A 21,748-nucleotide genomic window follows, 5' to 3' on the forward strand; every position below is an offset into this window, starting at 1 on the left:
TCTCAGCGATTAAGAACACGGACGTGTTTGCAGCGGCAGGTGGCTTGTCGACACTTATCATGAACATACTGGACACACAGTCTCTGCGCATGAACGAGTCCATTATGCTGACGGTGCTACACCTGCTGAACCATCCGCACACAAGGAAGTACATCCGACTTGATGTGGACATAGAGGTGAGGGAAGATACTCGGAAAGAGAGGTTCATTTACAAGCACGTTTACATGTAGATGCCAACTGTCCGCCTTGAGCGGAAGCACCCCCTCACCAGTTGAAAGAGGGCCATGTTGGTCGGGAGCGTTCATTTTGTTGGTAGCGTTGTGACCAAAACGCTTCCATGTCATAGTCGTTTGTTAACCACCAAAGTGCGGTTCCCTACCAGAGGAGCTTCCATAGCTAGGAAAACTGTGCCATCGCTTGGTCCCGCTCGAGGTGGACAGTGAGACCACTTGTCAGTTGCTTCTTAACAGTGTACAGAACTGTTTTTGTAACATCCCGTAGCCCCCCACATTTGCCGCTAGTCGCAACTTTCGTGGTGCGCATGGTGAAGGACACCTTGTTCAGCCTTGTCATGCGAATGGTTCCCTGTGTACCGATTAATGAAAGCGGCTATTGATAACCAGTGGTACAACCACACCCCAGAGCCTTGTTCCAAATGGTTGTTTAAACGGTCCAAACCATCCATCATTTGGGTAATGTCGGTCAGACTGTAGTTAACTCTAGCCACCACTCAAACCTGCCCTTCAGCATTGCAGTCAAGTCCGTGGCAAGTGCCCGTCGTGTCCCTGAGTGTGCGATTGACTGTACCTCTTGGGTAGTTGATGCCGGGGTGCTTTTTTCTGGCAAATGTCGCATTTGGTTGGACTTCAATGTATTTTTTGGCAATATACCATAATTTTCCTTGTCACTTAATTTCAAACTGTACATCACATTTTCATTATTTAGAAGCTTTTTAAAGTATCACAGCGTCATCTCTGATAGTTTACCAGTAGAAATGTTCAGAAGTGAAAGATTGGCTTCTTAGACTTTACACGTATGATAGAACTTAAACTTTTTGGTTCTAATTTTCTACATTTTCTAAACGAAATTCTTCCTTGTTCTTAATACGGAGTAGGGGAAGTGTAGCTCTGCTTTTAAAATGTTGTTTTCACTCTCAGCCAAATTATTTAAGAGTTCTGTTTTTGTATTTCAGCAAGTAATAGCCCCTTACACAGACTTTCACTACAGGCATAATGGAGACACCAACGAACAGACACAGTAAGTGACAATTCAAAATGCATAGAACTGTGTAGCGAAAAACAGAAATGGAAAGAGGCCCTTTTTTTATCTGGGCAAGCCAATTGTGTTCCCAGAATTCCAATCATGCTAGTTTGTGAATACATGTAGGCGCTCATGTACGCATTGGTTCTTCGTAGTAATAACAAGCCAGAGGAAGTGTTTTGCCTCTTGCTCATGCAAATGCGCGTTGCATACGCAGAGACCGTGTATTTAAGCCTGAAGCTGGTCTTGCGTGCTCCATGTGGCCGCACCAAGCGCGCACGAACCTGTGCGTGCACGCGATGAGTTCCCACTATGAGCGTTGTCTTTGCTTTATTAGAAACATGCCGTGTCATGGATGGTCACTAACCTCCAACTGTATTCACTCAGTGAACTAGCCAATTACAACAAAACCTGGGCCAAATTCCATGGTGCTGCTTACCAAATAAGCAACTTTTTTTACGGGGGCTAACCATAGCACGAAACTTTGCCTGACAGTAGGCGTATTTCACAGCAAACATTTCACGGTTGCTGTGCTTAGCACGAACATAGAGATTTCCATTGCGTCGCCACCAAGTTTAGCAGATTTCTTTTCCGAGATTAGTGCGCACTTTGCTGTGCTTACTGTTTCCGGTCTCCATGAAGTATAACGAGCCACTAGCATAAAATCGTGTGCTGTAGCAACGTCATGAAATGAGGCCCTGGTGTTTGAATCATTTTCAAAGGCATGGTGCCAAAAACAAAAACCTGCGTCAATTCAGAGTGGTGTTTTGGAATTCATGATTCACAAAACCCTCAAAGTTTCTTTGTGCTTTTTTCCCAGTGAAGAGAGGGAAATGAGATATCTGGCGAGCAGGTTGGCCGTGGTAACACTCGTCAGGTCATGGCCAGGTAGGAAAAAAATACACTTGTTTCTCTGTCTTGGTTGAAGCTTTTATTTTCGTTGACGCCATAAATTGCATGTTACAAACTTTGCATCATTACAGTATATACTATACCGGTGACCAGAATTTAGAAGCCGCTATTGCGATGGGCACCAGTGGTGCACATGTCGAATGCGTTCTCAATCATGCAATTAACTCACTGCCCCGGTAAGGAGGGTGAGAGAGGCTAGTTGGGCGACCATTTTAACCGGGCTCAGGATACCCGCGCAAAGAGCAAACGCTCCAGCAAGAATGAGTGGTGCATTTTATCGCTGCGCAAAAACATAGTACCGTTTACCTTTAAAGTGGTTGGTGGGCAGACCTCACAGAGTAAAGGTTTCCATGAGAACACAGTCAACCTTCATTAGGACAAGGTCTAGGGACCAGCCTGCTCTTAATTACGGTATTTTGTGACAACAGTGCTGTGAACATTGAGAGTCCACTGTATAATCTGTTTTCAAGAATTTATCACATCTCTCTGATGCCCTGGGTTCAATGTGTGATTAAGGATGACCTGTAATTTTATTTCCCCCATTACTTTTGTCACCAGGAATGATACGGCTCTGCCGACCTGACGCCAGCGGTCTCACCTCGCTCATGTCAATTCTGTGCATTCCACACGAGGAGCATCGGGTAAGTTGTCAATGCCTCGACTTGTAGGGCTGGATAGTTTTGTAAGGCACTCGCTTCTTACCTCTGTGGTCCCAGTCTCGATTCTCGGACCGGGCAAAGTGTCACCCGCTCAGTGAAAATGAGTCTTGAGTCACCAGTGCCACTTTATGAGACAAAGGCCTTTCTGAGAGTCTCGCACAATGTGAAGCAATGTTAACCCTCCACATTTTCACCCCTACAATGTCCGTTTTCGTCAGGATGCCAAACTGGGAGATATAGAACAACACACAAGAGTTTGCTGTTTGTTATGCACACTTAAGCAAAATAACTGGGGGGGGGAAATAGGCTTGTGACTCATTTTGACGGAGCGAATGACACATTGTGAGCAGAGTTGTAGAGAATTTTTCTTGTGCTTCATCTTATTTCCTCCCTTTGCAGAGATCGACAGATCGGGTCTATTTATTTCTTGGCTGTAGCTTGACATTGCGCACAAGTCAATAGTTGTGGCTTCTGTCACTTCCCATAGCGTCACGAGTAAGTTTTCAACCCACAGCCAGTAACTCGGACACAGCCGCACTGTGAATGTGAAGCTGTGGTCCGGGGACAGATATGAGCTTTGTAGCTGCCTCGCGCCTTGCAGGTCATCAACTGCACCTAGAATAGACTCTGTACCATGACACGTACTGTGCCTCAAGCCTGATACACTAATTTCCCCCATTGCTGTTACAGAGGTACCTGCTACAAGTCCTCTTTGACATCTTTTACATCCCCATACCGGAATGGACAGACGACTTTGATGTTGCCCTACAAAGTATAGGTAATGAGAAAACTCAAGGCCAATGACAAACGAATATGCTCATCCAGATTGTTTACTCTATAAGTTTTAGCTCAACTAAAACGTTTTACAGTAGAACTATGCCTAATGATTGAGGTGTTTCGTGAACTTTTTAGTGATACTGGAGTGTAATCCTTAATTAGCTAGAGTGCATGGTCGTTATTTTTAAGAACTTGATTAACCACTACCTGCCGGGTGGATTTCTCTTGAGCGGGATGTGATGGCGGGACCTTTTCAAGATTTTTCGTTTTCAAAATTCTTCAAAAATTCATGTGTTCATTTACTGGACGTTTACACCCACACGAACAACTCTCTGGTGGCTACTCTAATCTGTCAGGCAACCTTCATTGATGCCCCAGTATTCAGCCCAGGCCTGCAGCCCTGTAAAAGAGAGCCCAGAATTGTGAGGTGTTGCGTAATTTTCTTTGTTCCGGTGAATGCCAGTAGCGTCTTTTCATACGCGGCTGGATTAGTGAGCAGCGGAATCGGTGAAAAAACGAAAACATATATTTGAGATTTTCTTCAACCCTGAGACACAAAATCTATATCAAATGGGTTTTTTTGGTAATCAGATCGGTATGAGATGCAGCCATCATGGCAACTGAGCGAAGGTTTTATCGTGGAGGAAGGCAAAGCCATCCTACCCCACCGAGCGGCCACGAGAACCAACTTGACGGAGAACCACCTCGCGTTGATCCTGCTGGCATTCACCAACGCCGGACTGCTAGAGGTAAGGTTGGCGTACATGACGTGGGCCATTCCATTAGTTTAAGGGTATGTTTTGGGATATTTTGATGGGATTTTTTCTTAATGGGTCAGCATTGTAAGATGAACACCAGACCGTTTTTGTCAAGTTTGGACATAGGTAATTCCTTTTGAACAACAGTTGAGGACACAGAGCTCCATGCCAAACATATGAACAGCAAGTTGCACTGTCCACAAGACCTGCACTGCAGTAGGTCAACTCATCAGCTAAAGAAGCACGAAGAGGGACTATGTTCCACATCCCGTAGTCGAGGACGCCAGAATCCATCAAGGCACGAATACATTTCGATGTCTGCTTAAAAGTAGCAGTTCATCATTGATACGTGACACTTGGCTATGTCAAGGTTCTCCTCTTCGTGTAACCTTTGTGCCAAAATATCTTTCGCTTTTCCTTTCCTCGAAATGTTATGAAGAAGTAAAAAGACCTGTTTGAGGAGAGACAAGCGGGGGGTGCAATTTCAGATGCTTTGAGGGCATTGACTGCCTCGATGAGCACAAATGAATCTTTGAGGACATTGGATGTCCTCTTAAAGGAATGAGGTCTTTTCTGTGGGATACATTCCACAGAAGCTGTGAGGACATTTTCTATGTTCATACACAAAAAGTTAGGTCGGGCCTAGAATTCAGAAGTTTTGACTTTTAGGACATTGACCGTCCTCACACGTATCAATGAAGTCGGGTCTTCGGTCTGTATGACTTCAGATTAGAGGACATTGCTCTCTCCTCACATGCTTGACCTGCACTAGGTCAGGCCTCCAGTGTGCTGCTGATTCAACCGTATTGGGTGCATGAGGAATAATGCGATATCTTTGTCTCCTTTTCTAGAGTATCGTGGAAGTGATCACGTCGGGTAGTGAGCACTTATCCATCATGGCCACCATACTGCTTGGAGAACTGCTCCACATGGTGAGTATTCAGCCGTGAAACCTCGACTTAAGTGTGCAAGCGGTCGCTGCATCACTGGCCAATGCTTGTTTAGGTAAGAATGTTGAACCACCGGCGGGACTCGACCCTATGAGTGAAACAGGTTCCTTTTGCACCTGTTGTTGAAGGATTTTTAAAAAAAATAATACAGAAGGCGACAGGCAAGGCCGTGAGACTGACCTGGCTATGTTTCCTCTCCCCATCCCAAGGCGGACCGGATCCTGCCCCCCGAGTGCGAGCAGCACCACCACTGCCTGCCGACGCTCATGATTCTGGCCGCATCCTGCGATGTCCCGGTCCTCCAAAGAAAGTAAGTGGAGTCATGTGCCAAAATGTTATTCATGGACTACTAGCATAACATTGTCCCCAGACCGAAAAACAAGCCTGTGTCTGAAATCAACTGGCTACGGCCACGAGTGCCACACCTGCCTACGGACAATTCAAACAGTCATAGCCAGTGGCTTTCATTCAGTAGTGGGGTTTTTATTCAGAATTCATCCAAGGACGGACAAATACATTCGGACAGGAAAGGCACTTTTGGGGAACGCAGCATTTTTCCCTCCTCCCAGCTTTTGTTTGTCAGAAAGCTGTCCCCAGTTTTCCATCGCCCTAGAAATCAACCAAGAATCGGCTTTGAGCCTCATTTTTGAACGCTTTGTTTGCTGCGCGACTTGGCCCAATGCTTGTCTTAGTTATCCTGTTATGTTATGTTTGGTAACCGTTCTCTTGCACTTTCACGGCAACTTCAAAATTTCGAAAAAGTTAGCCTGATGTTCCGATCCCAGCAGAATCTTTTCTCTTTTGACCGCTGAGAAAGACTCCTCTAGGTTCGATATGTTAGGCCGTCTTTGTTTTTGATTTGTATATTTGTAAGCATTTTGTAGCAGTTTGTGCATGTACCAATCAAGAAATGCTGTTCAGGGGAGTCAGGGGTTGGCGCAGTGGCTTCTTCCTCACATCCCGCCTATGTGGCCCAGGTTCACATCCCACCTAATTCTGCATTTGCATTTGGTTTTTGGCCCCTATCTGATTGAGTAGGTTTACTCTGGAAAACTTTAACTGGGGTGTCAAATTCCACATACACACGTATTTCTGCACTGGCGTTGGGTCTTTGGCCCCTACCTGATCCTGTAGGTTTTCCTCGGAAAAAATTTATCCGGGATATTCCGCCCATCTCTAAAACTGAATATGTCCTTTATTGCCTTCTTCACTGTCACTCATGATCATCCTATAACTGGCACCGAATGGTGCTGTGAGACGGAAATTAAAAATGAAGATTGTTTTCTTTGTCAGTCGCGCGAGCGCTGCTGTCACTCACCTGGACCGACTGCACGAGTTCAACAAGCGAGGGCCGGTCCCCTGCAGCCTCTTCCTCAGCTTCATCATGAGCCTGTCGGAGACGTTCATGGCCGACCGGAAATCCAAACTCAACCGGGACAAGATCAAACAATGCATGAACAAGGTAACTGCCAGTGTTGCTCAATTGGTAGTTTTTCCGTTAAGCTCTGAAGTAAGTATGTAGTACCGACAGAGATATTTTCGTTAAGGAGGAACTCCCATCAGTCACGAGTTGCTTTGTCCACTTTTTGACGTTACACATTTTGAAATAACAGGGTTTCACTGGCAAGACTTTTAAAACGATCAAAGTTTCAACTTCATGCACTGTTTTTGTCGCCACATCTTTTTTTTATGCACTGATAAATAGAATATTTTTCCTTGGCAGTTGCCAAGGATCACAGCATAAGTTTGAACGACTGGCAATGAGAACCCTGAATGATTTTTTTTCTAAAGTGACGGGCAACTGTTTGGGCCATGTATAAGTTGGGAGCTTTCCAGTGAGGCACAAAAATTGGCCCACAATGAGTAATAGGCTAAAGTTCAAATCACTCATTGTTCACAGGCTTTAGGTGGGAGACTACCCTTTTTAACCATTTGCTGCCGGGGATTCCGGTTTCAGACACGTATTCTCCGAAATCAGACAAAGGGAACTGGGCCTTGTAACAAAAGACCATACTCGTAACAAAAGACCAGGCTGCTGAGAATTGCCAACATTTTTTCACTCTCAATAGTGGAGATAATCGAGCCTTGTTTTAAAACAGTATAGCATGGTTTGGGGCATTCAGCGCAAACAGATTACCACCGGGGACAAGAGAGCTCCACCACCACAACAATGAGCCACACAGCACCGCTGCACGCTAATCTGGCTGGTTCTCACCGTAATGCCTTTTACACACAGAATTGTGCGTGTGACGTATTCACTTCGGTATTCTATGGTCAATAGAATTAATCCTCCTGGGAAGGATGCGAAGAAAACAGATCTAGGGTAGAGTATAGTAAGGACCGTGTCACACTGTCCAGCAGAGTGGCCAGGTGATAGTTTGAGTCCGGGGGGCGGTCGATGCCCACAAATGTCCACTGTCATACTGCTCCAGTATATGAGCGTGCATTTTTTTCTGGGTGCGTTCAGGACACGGATGACATCGCCACGCAAGGCAGCCTGAAAGAAACGCAGGTCCTCACCGGCAAGGACTACACAGTCTGGAATTGGGACGTCATCAGCTGTCTGATCAAGGTGAGCGGGGGAGGGGGGGGCGTGTCTAGCTTTCTGCAAACGGGTTGGAATGGGTGGTGGTTTCAATTACTGCAACAGTACCACTTTATGCGCTTGCCACATACCAGTTTTGTATTTGAGTCCATCACAAGTCCTTTCACAAGTTCCTTCAAAAGTCCAGTCTCAAGTCCCCTCACAAGGCCAGTCATAACTTAGGAACAGGGTGAACAATGACAAAGGAAGGCTGTTGTCACAGCTCATTTGAATAGCTTGTGAATTGGCAGACTGAATGACTTTGATTTTCATCAAATGTTGGCGCCCTGCAATCCAGTTTTAATATCAAGCCAATGATTTTTTCTCTTTTACCTCACCACACAGAAAGGAGGGCCCTGCCTAAGAAAATTTGAAGATGCCAACATCAGTAGGTGAGTTTTATTTTTAAGAATTGACGTAGCCTGCCCTACTTGCATCAGATGGACGAACTGTACAAATATCTTTCAGGGCAAGTATAAAGTTGTTTAAATGTATTGTATTTTGGAATTTGTCGTTATTAAACATGAATACTCTTAATATTCATTTCTGATCGTTTCCAATTCATGTTGTTTTTGCAAGCCTTTGTGAACCTGTCAGCCTAAATGAAAACACTGTTTGGGAAATCTCTCAGATGGCTTTTGTTTTTGTCTGTGCCGATTTCCCGGGAAATTCTTTTTGTTTAAATGTTCCAGAACTAACATTGCATGTTGCCTGTGTATGAGAACCGCTGATTGCTTTTATCATGGACATCGATCTGTTTCCCCTTCTTGCTTTCCGTCCACCAGGTTTTTCAGACGGCTAGTGGAATTCTACAAACCCAGCAGCAAGCAGTTTTCCAACATTGAGCTGCCCAAGTCGCTGGTCAGACCCGCCAACCTGCAGACGCACACCCTCGTCGGCTGCCAACTCATCGAGTTCCTGTTTGACGGAGATGAGGTGAGTTTCTGTGGTTTGAAAAAGCCGGTTTGCACCTGAGACACAGAATTTTAGCTGTGTAATCTCCAAGGTGCTGAGATGGGTCAAGAAATGCTTATGAGCCCGATGAGCAGGCATAACATTAATGTACATTCCATACATTTAGAATCCGTGGGTGGCACAGTTTGCTATGTAAATACTCCATGTGTGACAAGATCCCACAAAATGAGTCTTATTTGCCATTTTGTAGTCAATGAATTGGCATTAAAGAAAGAGCAAACAGAGTTCTTGGTTTTGATTTATCACTCAGTTTGATATCTCAATGAAAAATGGACATTACTTAGGTGGAAAATGGAAAGGGTTCCCCTTGATTTACATTATGCAAGGTTCTTCTAAGGGTCATGATTAACTGAAAAGTGGCTGTTGCAAGTTCCTACTCATCTTGTCAAATCAGGCCTCATTTTTTCCCCCAGACTGAAGCCCACACATTTTGTGCACATTCTGTCGAAATCTTGGGCTGATTTAATCCTCTTCGGTGACTGCCTTGATCCCCAGAATGAAGCCCAGAGCCTCCTGCGGGACCTGGCCCAGGACATCGCCGACTGCTTCCTGGAGATCAGCTTGGTACCCAACAACAACATCCCGCCCGAGGCCGTCTTCAGCCCCATCAGCGTCCAGACCACGCTCAGCCAGGACTACTTCCTCTTCATCGGCAAGATCTCCCACTCCTCCAAGGGCGAGAAGCTCATGGAGAAGACCGGCATGTTCCAGTAGTAAGTCCCTGGGGACCGATCCAGTAAGCCCCGGCCGCCGCGCACGTGGGCATTTAACACCTGATTTGCTCCACTGCCCTTGAATGTTCCAGAACCGGGCATTGTATGCACATGCAAACATGTCAGACTTTTGTGTGCGCATGGCAGACATAAATCATGGCTGTGATTGGTCGGAGCCTAATGGATCGGTCCATTTCCCAGTGAAGTAAGTAGTTGTGAATGTAAAAGTCTCTTCCTGCTCCTCACCTCGTCTGAAAGTGTTTCTAAGAGGCTCCTGCTTTAGAACCCCATCGTCAATACTGCGGTGTCCATTTTTTGGGTCCAGCGCAGTACAAGGATTTTTTCAATGTTTTGGGCAAGTTCTAGGTATTGGGGAAAGTGCAAGGCTGGACAGGTGGTTACTCAAAATGTTACTCCAAGGTAGCTAAAAAAAAACCAGTGAAACCTGGAGTAAATGACAAGTTTAGTTTCACATTCCTTACGTTTGGTGGTTGGTAGGCATTTCCAGTTACCCACTCGTTACCCCCCTTTCCAATGAGCCCCAATGAAGCTGTCTTACATGGTCCTCAGACTTGTTCATTCCAGTTTGGTGCATGTGACACCTCAACTTGGTTTAATATCGCCACCATTGGGGCCCAGAGTGCCAAATAAGCCTTTTGCCAGTTAAATTATTCAAATAAAATCTGGTACACTGAGTTATCTGATTGCACATAAACACAACAATATGAATTCCCCAGACTAAAGACACTGTTGCCGTACCTCTTGATTCGGGGCAAGCTTTAATTGGTGCAAGACATCTCTTATAGCACGTATAACTAAGCAAAAGTACCAAATTTTATTCAAATTTAACTCCCAAAAGGCTTATTGTAGTAGTGAATAAGAAACTTGAAGAAACCCAAAATTAAAATAACATTGTATAAAGATGCGTAACGAGAGAAGCTCTAACAGAGGAAGAGAAAAAAAAGGACAAAGAATTGTACAAGGAACTACAACTACGCTTAAGATTTAGATCACCGTGATGGATAACCATTCAATGACTGAAACACTGAAAAAGAGAAAGTGCTAACGTGGTAAGAGTGAAACCACACTATGTGTAAAATTCTAAACCCTGAAACCCAGTCATATGTTATGAGAAATGAGGTGTAATGGAAAGGAGTCATGCCTCAGCGTTGGGGTATTTGCCAGGGTATTTGCCCGACTCACAGGGCTGTGAGAATTCAGCTTTTTTAGCTGATTCCAGCTTTTTTGAGTGTAGATGTTGACCACAGACTTCAACTTTTTTACACACCTGGTCCGTGCAAAAGTTTTGGAACTTTTTACATTTTAGAGTTTTGCTAGCTGTTTTCAGCTTTAAGCTGAACTCACGCCGCTGGATTTAGGTTTGCAAGAATTGTACAAGGTTTGCCAAAAAACAAACAAACAAATCAATAAAACATTAGAATATCAGCCTGCACAAGTGCTAATGAACGGTCGTGTGAATGACAGCTTCTCTGAATAGCTTTGACTTGGTGCATTGAACGAAAAATTGAGGAAAACGTGGAAATGTGAAACCCAGGGATTAGTGGAGTCAGGGGATATTTTTCTCTCCGCTTACAGCATCCTGGACTTGTGTTCATCCAAGAGCCCCGAGATGCTGCAGAAGCTCATAACTACCTGTCTCAATTGCAGCCGGGAAGGGCTCGGCAGGACCATCCTCAGCAAACTCCTCACCTCCACCTCAGAGGTAAATCGTCAGGACGTAGCACCTCTTCAATTACGTCAGCTAACCAGTTACTTGTGCATTGGAAGCCACATATTCTATATACGGAAGCCACATATTCTATATCAACCTCTTGTGGTTAATGCACACATAAACTGACTTGTGCGTCAAAAAATCTTACCTATCTGAGGCAAATTCCTGTCCTTATGGCCCCCTTCTGTGGCAGAAAGTATTGAAATGCCATAGTTATATAGTTATCAAAGTAGTTATCACATTGCTCACCGCCATGGGTGGGGGCCATCTCAGGTGACCAGTGATAGCATTACCGTAGTCATCAGATTCATGTGTAGTTGATGTCAAATGTCAAAGTCTTGTCAAAATTCCCTGCAAAAAAGTCCCTATTGGACAGTTCTATTAAGCTTTGATTGCTGACGTTTTGACCCGTGAAAGCTAAGAAAGTACATGTCCAAAAAAGCTCTGATGCACATCCGTCTTACACCTGTACACTGTATGATGCTTAAGCCTAAGTCTGAAGCGGGCAGAATTAAGGCCCACATTTTGTTGGCCGTCCGTAAATGGATGTGTCGTTCATGCTTCACAATCAAGTCGAGACAGACTATAAGACCTAACGTTTTTCTCTCTCTCTTGTAACCTAAAACTCAGTCCATGCGGCTGTACGCCACGGGCCACCTCAGAGTCCAACTCCGCGCCCAGATCCCCTTCTTCCAGAACTGGGGTATGGAGCTGCTGGTCACCCAGCTGTACGACAAGAGCGCCACGGTGGCCTCGGAGGCCATCGAGATCATCGAGGAGGCTTGCGAGGACGACACCAACCTGCACAGCTTGGTGCAGATCAGGCCCTCCTTGCTGCACATGGGAGACAGAGGGGTGCTGCTCCTAACAAGGTACGGGGTGGGATTACAGAGGGGGTGGCACTCCTAAAAAAGCCCAGGGAGGGCTTTGGCGATGCCCATTCGTGGGTTTGGATGGGGAGTGCATTGATGACACCGATCTTGAAGGCTGTTTTGGACATCAGACAATTTGAGGTACATCGGGGAGCTAGTCCGAACAAGATACTGGAGAGGGTTCAGGTGTCACTCATTGATTGGTTTTGATAAGGGCACAAGGACACTGCAATCTGCAGGACCCGGTGCATAAAGGCACTGGGGAGGATCAGATGAATCCACAATGTCTACATTTCCAGGGGTATGACCAGGGGTATGACCAGGGGTATGACCAGTTTGGTAAACGTTACCCTCATCAGTGTGACCCTAATGGTCTAGTATGCGAAGGAGGAGCGCGATGTTCTTGGTCTCTAAAAGCAAACATCCATTAACAATATCCACTTGGTCAGGTTCCTGTCCACCCCAAAAGGCTTCAAGTACCTGTCGGAGGTCAACTTCGTCACCCATGAGCTGGAGAAGTGGCGTTCAGTCTACAACCGCAAGTACGTGACCCTGGTGGAGACGGAGATCAACGAGGCCTTCACCTGCTACCAGAAGCCCGTCTACGAGGGCGGCTTCGTGCGACGCTCGCAGAACGAGCAGCGCAAGCGGCGGGACGTCTACGTGCCGGTGCACCTGTACGGCCAGCTAGTGCAGCACAGGGGCGGCTCAGAGACCTTGGATAAGCAGGTAAAGTAGGGGAAGTCCAGCATCTGTAGAACTGCTCAGTAAATATATATGCTTAGCAAAAAGGAGCAGGTTACCGGTCAGGAGCAGTGCACACACTGTGACTTTGTAGTTGACAACCTGTTTTTGCTAAGCAGGTATCTCCTGTGCTTACCAAGTCTCGTGACCTTAGCAGCTCCGTGAATTTTGACCTAGCATTCACAGAGCTAGTAACCAGATGTCAGCCACAGCCACACCCACACCCCAAAAAGGGGGACATCGTGTCTCACAACTTGTTGGTTCATTGAAACAAACCTCATCGAGACACACGATCTTGGCAAGCTTTGATGTGCAGTCACAGTTTGGTGTTATCACACTGTACCCCTCTCCTCGGGTTGAAAGTTTTCGAGCAATCCACGAGAGATATTTTTTTTTCTCGATGCCGTGGAGCCAACAGTTAGCGGAGAATTTCACTGTGACAGTCCTGTTTAGCCTTTGTACAGTGGTTACTTCACATTGTCAAACCCACTCCTTTCCGTACCCACAGCAACACATCCACACCTTGTGCGATATCGTTCGGTACGGCGACACCAGCAGCTACTCCAGTATTCTCAGCCTCAAAGCAGCTCTCTGGGCATTGGTATGGATTCTTCTGTGTGTCCCTTTTTGCATTCCCTCCCGTCCCCGCCCCCTCCGTTCCCCCTTTCCCCGCCCCCTCCCCCAGCTAGCATGACCCAGGCGTGGGGATCATTACTTAACTGATTGACCAAACTCTGCCCCCGAGTCATCATGGTAGGGACAGAGGTTGTAGTTTTATCATCTCCAATGAACGAATGACTGAAATCCCCACCCTGATTGCCAAAACCTGCAACAAATCTGGGTACATTTGTGGAGAGGGAGACCATTGATAGGTGGATTATGGTTATTGTGGACGTTAAAAAATGCCACAAAACAATTTAGAAACTGTAAGGATTCAGTTCTTAAATTTTGAGTTACACAAATAAAATTGACTGAATTGGGAACTGGGTTGTTTGGCTGCATACCAGAAAAATGGAAAAGCAGAGTGACAGTAAGGATAGGTAGCCTAACACTAGCAGCACACAGGAACTGCATTCAGAAGGTTGCATGTTCGAATCCCTACCCTATTCAGTACATTGTCCCACAAAACAGCGGACCTAACATGCACACTCTTGAATAAGTCGTGCCAAAACTTCAGTCACAGTTTGCAGTCCAAGAGTATCGCATGTTTTGCTCCCCCATCCTGCCCTCCTCAGGGCCACACAGGAACCTCGTCTTACGGACTCCAGCTACTGTCGTCGGAATCGATTGTACCGGACATCATCAGGCTTGCCGAGGAATGCGAGGTCTTCTCAGTCAGAGGGTAAGAGATCTTGGCTCGTTTTTTGGGACTTTACTGAAGCGCGCCAACATCTGCCCACAAAAAGCAGAGTTTATTCAACTCTTAGCCGCAAAGTTCCTTCACTATAAAAAGGTTTCAGGAATTTGCAGGATTCTGGGAGTTTCAGGCAGGCCATTTTCACTTCATAGGTTGTTGCCCGTGGAGAGTGAAGTTTCAAATGAAGGCACGTTTAGTTTTTATCTAGATGGAGGACTCCTTAGAAGAAACGCGAGTTTGAAACAAACGAGTTTGAATTAGTGCTTACCGTAAGCACGGACCGCCACAAATATGCCAAATTGTTTCAAAACAGGTGCCAAGTTCACATTGCTTTCCTAATTTAAGGTCTGAGCTTGCCACGTTGCCAATTTTACCTGAAAAATTTTGCTTGAGGCTAGCATTAAATTGTGGTAAAATCAGCCCATACTTTCTGATAGTTGTTAACTAACACCATGATATTCAACCTAAGTGAAGTTCAAATGTTTTGACACTTGATGTAAGGCATCTCCTTCAGTCAGGGGTAATGTTTCAGTCAAGGCCTCTTAAGATCATCACAGGACTAGCACAAACCTCCAGTCTGAATCCGACTCACAAGCTACTCAAACGAACTTTTAAAAAAAGTCATTCCTTTGTCACTCTTCATCCTGTTGCTCATTACTGGCCATTTGAGTTGTCATGTGCACGGTCTTGTGATGGTCTTGAGTACAGCACTGCTCATTGGTCATGCGTTGCCAAGCTCTTAAGTCATAGATTGAGCCCCAGACATTTTGTGGGACTGTTTCTGTCCTCAGAACTTGCTTCTACGTGTTAGGCCTTTTCTCCAAAACTCGCCAGGGGGCAGATCTCTTGAGCTCCCTGGGGTGGGAGAGCGTCCGCCACTCTCGCATGGCCTACTTCCCCGTCCTGGAGGAGCGGCACAACATCTTTGACGAGCTGGGCCGGTTCACAGAGCCGACAGGCCCGCTGTCCCCTTGCTCCACCTTGAGCGAGTCTCTCTACACCCTGGACAGCCCCAAGCTGGAGCCCTGCGACAAGGTGCCCGAGCTGGAGAGTCCCAAGCTGGTCGTGGAGAATGACCCGGACGACGAGAGTGCATTCTTCGTCAGCGGGGAGGTCAGCCCCGGTCGGAGCCCCAGCCCCCACCAGGGATTCTCGGAGGAGGATGAGGACGGGGAGGAAAGGCAGCAGTACGTCACGGACGAGAAGTCGCCATCACTGGCCCCGCCCATTCAGAGGATTGGGAGGCGTGACAGAACGAAATCCAGCCCCACCAAAATGTTGGCAGTGGAGCACAGGACTCGCATGAGCTCAAGTGAGGTTGAAATCAGGACTAAAGGTACGAGCAGTGTGGAAATTGCAGTGCGGACCAGATCCGGGTCACACAGTGACCTTCCACAACGGACTCCGAACCACGACAGCGCACGGTATGCCAAGTACGCAACCATCGGGCACGTCGGGGCTGTGCCACGCACCAGCATCCTGCGGCGTGTGGCCACCATGCCGGCCATGGAGGAGCCAGGCCCCGGCTCGGGCCAGCCGCGCAAGAATGGCCGGCCCGTGACCAAGCTACGGAGCAACAGTGATGCCAGCTCCAAGCCTCACCACCACCGGGCCGCCTCGCCTAACCCCAACATGGCCCGCTTCCAGTCGCAGAGCACACCCGAGCGGCTGCGGGCGCATTCCATGCGGGAGCGGACATTCAACAGGCGCTGCGACAGTAATGAGAGCGGGCGCAGCAGCTTTGGCACCAAGAGTCGCAGCGAGAGCTTCGCGACAGACACCACCCAGACCAGTGGCATCAGCTCCCTGCACTCCAACCCTAACAGTCCCCCTCCTGAGTCCTCCAACTCCAGCCTCAACACCATCACCAGCAGCCAGACGGTCAAGGGGGTCCACTCCTCGGACACGCTGCGCCGGAAGCACAACCTGACCCGGACTCCCAGCTTCATGAAGCGCCTCTCCAAGACTGTCTCCTCCAACTTCAACACGCCGTATTCAAACGTGCTGGAAACGAGCGCCGTGTTCACCACCAGCCGAGACGCGCATGGGTATGCGGCCTTGAAGGCGTTGCGTATTCATCGGCAGATTTCGGGTGACCCCACGAGTCAAAGTCCCCACCGCCCAGCATCCATCAGTAGCCACGATGAGCTGGCCTATCATGTAGAAGAGAGGAAGAAGGGCCTTCTAGTTGAGTAAGTATTTCTACAAAAGACAAGCAAGCAAAAAAATTTTGGCTTTACGGCATCTTCTGGGTTGATTAGGGGAGGGCCACTGTATCATTTGTTTCACAAACGTTTGAACAACAATGAATGTTCAGTTCTTGTAAAGTTGGATAAGTTAAGGGAAAATCATATAAGACTTAAAGGTTTTCATGGTGAAAGAAACTAGATCTATAGTAAAGATTGCGGTAACACCATGTATTTATCTCTTCTTTGAGTATGTGTGGTTCTGAGAAGAACCGGGGAATAACTCGACGTTTCGAACAGTGTACTCTGTCCGTCTTCAGGAGAAAAGGGAAAATCATTAAACTTTTACATCTCTATGACATGAAATTCTATCAAAAGTCATTTAATCTGCAATACCAGCAAGCCCGGCCCCCTACACAAGCATGGTGGTTGACCGGTAAAGACATCTTCACCAGTAAGTGAGTGGGCGGAGGTTCCATTCCTACCAGAGTAAGATTTTTCTCACAAACTTCTGAAAAGCAGTTGGCTCGTATTGAACAGTAAATTTTTGCGTTTTGCTGAGTAAATAACAATATCATGTGACATCAGTGCACCGAGACTGTGTGTGCAGTGCCCAATATAAGAACTGTCGGTTTTTATCATGGTCAGCTAAGAATAACTTTCAGCCACTCAGTGCTGGGATTCTCGGGACCGGGTACCTTGGGTTTGTACGCATAGCCGGGGTGCCCAAAATCAGACAAAGAAGCTGGGCCTTGTAACAAAAGACGTATTTGAAACAAAAGACCGAGCTGCTGGGAATTGCCAACATTTTTCAGCACAGAGTACTGGCATTAGCGGAGGTAATCCATCATTGATTTGAAACAGTATAGCACTGTTTGCAGCATTCAGTGCCCACGGATTATCAGCGGGGACAAAAGTACTCCAGCAATGAGCATTACAGTTCCGCTGCACGTTAATCTGGCCGCATTTGAAAACACATCACTGCCATTCAGGAATGCACTGAGCCAATTTGGGGAACAAAGGAAATTGTGCGACGCCGCACAATCTGGGCTCTCTTTACTGGGCGGCAGGCCTGGCTGCAATACTTGGGCATCAACAGAGGTTGCCTGTCAGATTAGAGTAGCCACCAGACAGTTATTTATGTGGGTGTAAATGTCCTGTAAATGAAGTCATGAATTTGTGGAGAATTTTGATAATGGCAAACCTTGAATATCACCCGAGAACTTGTCCCGCATATGCAAATTCCACCCGGCAGGAAGTGGTCAACCACCATCGACGTTGTTCAAGCATGCAGAGTACGTGCCGCACTGTGAGTTAATCCTCAGTTGCAGAACTTGTACGTTTGTTACAAGTTCTGCGCTAAGTTGTGCAAGCACATGTGATCAAATCTGTTGATTTGTCAGAACCCACTTACATGTACATGTCTGTGTGTTTGTACACGGTGGCTGATTCAACATTCACGCTAAGGATAAGGGATTACCCGTAAACAGAGGCAAAATTGGGGTACATCTTTTCGTATCTGGGAATCAAAAATTAATCAATAATCTTACGGGAGCAGAGAAGAAATGCAAAATGACTAGGTATTCCTTCACCCCCCCATTGAAAAATCTGTGCTGGGTGCCTCCCCCCTTCTGTTGCTGCACACGGTTGTCGATCAGCCTGTCAACAACTGTCCTCATTGGTTCGTTTGAATTGTTTGTTTTTAAAATAGCCGAGCGGTTAGCATCAAGTCACTGGACGTCATACGCGGTGTGCCCAAGCCGCGTTCCAACACCCAGAGCCAGTCGCAGAGCGGGGAGTACCTCGGACTGTGTCTGCCGGTGGACGTCAGTCTCATTTTTCACGTGAGTTTATCAGACTTGTGGTCAACTCATGACTTTTTCATAGTTTTGGTCAACTCATGAGTTTTTCACTCAGTTAACTCACGTGACGTTGGAGTCAACTTGTGAGTTTTTCAGTCTGTGTTCTCGACACAAGGAATCCTTGCATGTATAGACATCATCTGGCACGAAGTGGTCAACATGTTCTTCTTGTTTTGTTTCCGTTTGTGATTTTAGACCGACGAGAGCCAGTACCGTGGTGGCAGGCACCCCCCTTCCCGCACTTCCTCCAACACCTCGGGCTTTCAGGACTTCTGCTGCCTGGACCCCTCCGCCCTCGTCCCTGACGGCCGGCTGCGGCATGATGATGACCGCGACAACGTCGAGAAGATGCACGAGATGGAGGCCTCGGACATCTCACGCTTCCTGGAGCCGCAGGTCAGTTTTTGTGTTTAGTTGACTCGAGATCCCCATTTGAGTCGGACTAAAATCGCTTCATGATTTGACTGATGACTCTTCTTGGAAAATGGACGACTTGTGACTTGACTTTGGAAGAAATGACATGGGACAGGACTTGACTTGAACAAATTGTGACCCAGCCTAGCAAAATGAGTCGTATGTCTCCAGAGCCAGTTTTGAGTTAAAGGCTTTTAAAGTCTGGCCCTGTTGTATCCAGTTTGATCCCGACACCAAAGTGAGTAAAACCTCAACATAGAGCGCTCACTCTGCTCTTTCTTATGCAAACTGCAACAGAACTGCTCGACAAGTGGTCTTAGGACTCTCCTCCCTGGATCAGGTCACATTTATGCCAAAATCCCTCGACTTTCTTACAAAAGCTAACCCGTTTCAATTATTCAGCATGCGTTTTATCATTGTAACTTGTACGGTGTGATAGAAAAAATGAGGCAGGCAAGTCAGGCCCTGCTTTGAAGCATAGCATGGCGCTTTTCTTGGATCAGTCGTTGTTTTCCATTGTTCCCTTTCTGTGTAAAATCTAATGCAGTTTGTAATTTGCCTCACAATTCCTGGTTGCATGGCCTGTGCGTACATGTGTCATGTCTGTTATGACTGCAGATACCGGTAAATTTGAACAAAATGGCCTAGGGGTTGTAACTCCAGAGGAATCGACCTGTGACGTGACTAGTAGAACAACGGTTTGTGACCGAATTTGACTCATAGAAAACTGACTCGGTTACGACACTGTCCCAGGTGAACGAGAGCTACGACGCCCAGAGTGACTACCGCGGCCGCAAGAGCAGCGGAAGCGTGGGCATTGGCATTGGGCGGGCCGAGGTGGATTTCAGCGAGGACACCAAGCACCAGGCCGAACACTGCCTCCTCTGCACCAAGATGAGAGCACGGAGCGTTTACGATCCCGATGAAGAAGGTACTGTGTCGGTCCCGGAGCTCAGCCATGTCTCAGATTTTTATCAGCTAAGGCCTTTGGTTTCTACCATTAGAGTCTCACAGTAAGTGGCTGTAGCCACTATGTCCATTCTTGGACTTGATCGCGCCTACAAAGGAGAACCGGCAAACCTCAGCGACCAGGGTCTATTTTTTTCCGCAGAGCTGTTACATACAAACTTTGCTCAGCCAAAACGATATCTGCTGAGCAGAAGTGGGTTACCAGCCAGAATGTAATGCATCGTATTTTGCCGTAGACTGGTTCTCTGCTGGACTATGCTTAACACATTTGGCAGCTAAGTGAAAGTTTGCGCAGTTTCACAGAGCTGCTAAGCAGCATCACTCTGCGCATACAAACAAGCCTGAGCCATGTGTCAGGTTCCAGCCTCCGTATGCCCTTTCAGTGTGAGTAGTCTTTTGGGGAACAGTCTACATTGTACCTGGCTCATTAAGTAAATGAGGAATGGTATGTGACAACCAGGGAATTTCTGGCCGTTGATGCCAAAGAGTACTTATTGCTGGATAACTGTGCCCTCTTAATGCTCATGCCCATAGCTTCGGGCTGGTAACTTATCTTGCTATGCAGAAACTTCACGCTTTTATCTTCTTTTCAAAATTACCATTCGCTCCGGTTTCCACAGATGATGACCGGCTGCGCTCCATCAGCGAAGCAGACAGCGGCCTGCCCCAGACCCGGCCCCGGCTGCGCGGCTCGAGCGCAGCCAGCAGCCGCTACACACCGACCAGCGCCGACATGTCCTCGGCCAGCACGGCCAGCGGCCACAGCAGCTCAGACTCCAACCAGTCCACCCGGATGCGGCAGGACACCCCCCGGGGTCGGGCCCTCATCCGCAAGGAGGTGCTGCGCCTGGTCATCAACTTGAGCAGCTCGGTGGGCATGAAGGCACAGGAACAAGGATTATTAAGGTAAAATCTCTTATGGGTCATTTTGTGCATCAAGTGGTCAAGTCCAGCCTGATGGGTGATCGGACGCCTGTTCTGAGGCAGAACACTTTATCACAATTGCTTGTTTCCATTTAAAGGTACAGAGTTGGCTTTGAAGACGGGTATATTTCTTATGTTGGAATTAATAGCAGTTTGTATGGGAATTGAACTGTATGCTCCCCAGAAATCTCAGGCGGTCCAAGTCATATATCTGATGAACCCAATCAGTGCTCCATCTGGCAGTAAAACCTCTCATCAAAGTGGCCCACATCTGAAAGATTTCAAGGGACTAAAAAGACCAACGGTTCTGTTGAGAATTTAGCTCAGTCAATAACAATTATCTGCTGAACTGTTCTTGCACCGTAGAAATTGATACAGGCATTTGATAATTGCTGATTGTATGCAGCATTTCGCTCTCACGATTGATTAACTTTTCCTTTCCCACCTCTCAACTATCAGCTTGAAAGAGAAATTCCCGTCCACATTTGAGAACGCCTGCTTGTATTCTGACGTTGCCTACCTCCTGGGCAACTGCAGCTATCGCCTCTCGGCCCGGCGTTTCATTCAGGAGCTTTTCCAAGATGTGAAATACTCGGAGGTAAGTTGGTTCTCTGCCTCACGAAAAAGAGATCTGTGTGGAACGGGGACAGCGCTCGGCAAGAACTTGCGAGAAAGGTTGAAATGTTTATCCTGTAACAAACCTGGACTTTTGTCCTGATCTTGAGTGCTGGACTTGAGTCCCAGACATGAGTCCCGGAAATGAGTGCTGGACTTCAGTGCTGAACCAGAGTGCCAGACTTGAGAGCCAGACTTGAGTGGCGGACTTGAGTCCTGGTCTTGTGCCCCAGTCTTGAGCGTCAGACTCAAGTCTGAGTGACACATTTCCACGCCAGGTTGTGTGTCTGAACGTTCGTATTCTTACCCTCTCTCTGCCTCTCTTTAGCCTGCATGCTTGGCCTAAATAACCACTTTACCTTCTTATATTTGGTGTACTTGGAGACTCCAGAGAGAGCTTGACTTGCACACCCCGCTAATGCCTGCCTCACGAGGTAGTTCAGTATCCTAGTTTCAAAAACTAGTCAACGAGATTGAAAGAAAAT

General features: G+C 47.0%; 1 protein-coding gene across 1 annotated transcript in view; it reads left to right on the plus strand.

Annotated features, from left to right (window-relative positions):
- LOC110985175 (rapamycin-insensitive companion of mTOR-like) overlaps positions 1 to 21,748 on the plus strand; it is a 55,217-nt gene that overhangs the window by 28,481 nt on the left and 4,988 nt on the right. The window contains exons 7-30 of the mRNA XM_022246014.2: positions 7 to 176; positions 1,193 to 1,257; positions 2,081 to 2,148; positions 2,731 to 2,813; positions 3,522 to 3,609; positions 4,200 to 4,357; positions 5,218 to 5,298; positions 5,526 to 5,626; positions 6,610 to 6,778; positions 7,784 to 7,888; positions 8,246 to 8,292; positions 8,686 to 8,836; positions 9,371 to 9,588; positions 11,185 to 11,311; positions 11,951 to 12,192; positions 12,642 to 12,921; positions 13,445 to 13,537; positions 14,172 to 14,278; positions 15,085 to 16,485; positions 18,191 to 18,323; positions 18,537 to 18,737; positions 19,509 to 19,686; positions 20,345 to 20,630; positions 21,108 to 21,246. Of these exons, the coding sequence (XP_022101706.2) occupies positions 7 to 176; positions 1,193 to 1,257; positions 2,081 to 2,148; positions 2,731 to 2,813; positions 3,522 to 3,609; positions 4,200 to 4,357; positions 5,218 to 5,298; positions 5,526 to 5,626; positions 6,610 to 6,778; positions 7,784 to 7,888; positions 8,246 to 8,292; positions 8,686 to 8,836; positions 9,371 to 9,588; positions 11,185 to 11,311; positions 11,951 to 12,192; positions 12,642 to 12,921; positions 13,445 to 13,537; positions 14,172 to 14,278; positions 15,085 to 16,485; positions 18,191 to 18,323; positions 18,537 to 18,737; positions 19,509 to 19,686; positions 20,345 to 20,630; positions 21,108 to 21,246 (4,691 nt within the window). The remainder of the gene's footprint in view (positions 1 to 6; positions 177 to 1,192; positions 1,258 to 2,080; positions 2,149 to 2,730; positions 2,814 to 3,521; positions 3,610 to 4,199; positions 4,358 to 5,217; positions 5,299 to 5,525; positions 5,627 to 6,609; positions 6,779 to 7,783; positions 7,889 to 8,245; positions 8,293 to 8,685; positions 8,837 to 9,370; positions 9,589 to 11,184; positions 11,312 to 11,950; positions 12,193 to 12,641; positions 12,922 to 13,444; positions 13,538 to 14,171; positions 14,279 to 15,084; positions 16,486 to 18,190; positions 18,324 to 18,536; positions 18,738 to 19,508; positions 19,687 to 20,344; positions 20,631 to 21,107; positions 21,247 to 21,748) is intronic.

The sequence above is a fragment of the Acanthaster planci genome, linkage group LG12, assembly GCF_054643075.1.
Source record: "Acanthaster planci isolate LZ-2023a linkage group LG12, COTS_SCS, whole genome shotgun sequence".
NCBI lineage: Eukaryota > Metazoa > Echinodermata > Asteroidea > Valvatida > Acanthasteridae > Acanthaster > Acanthaster planci.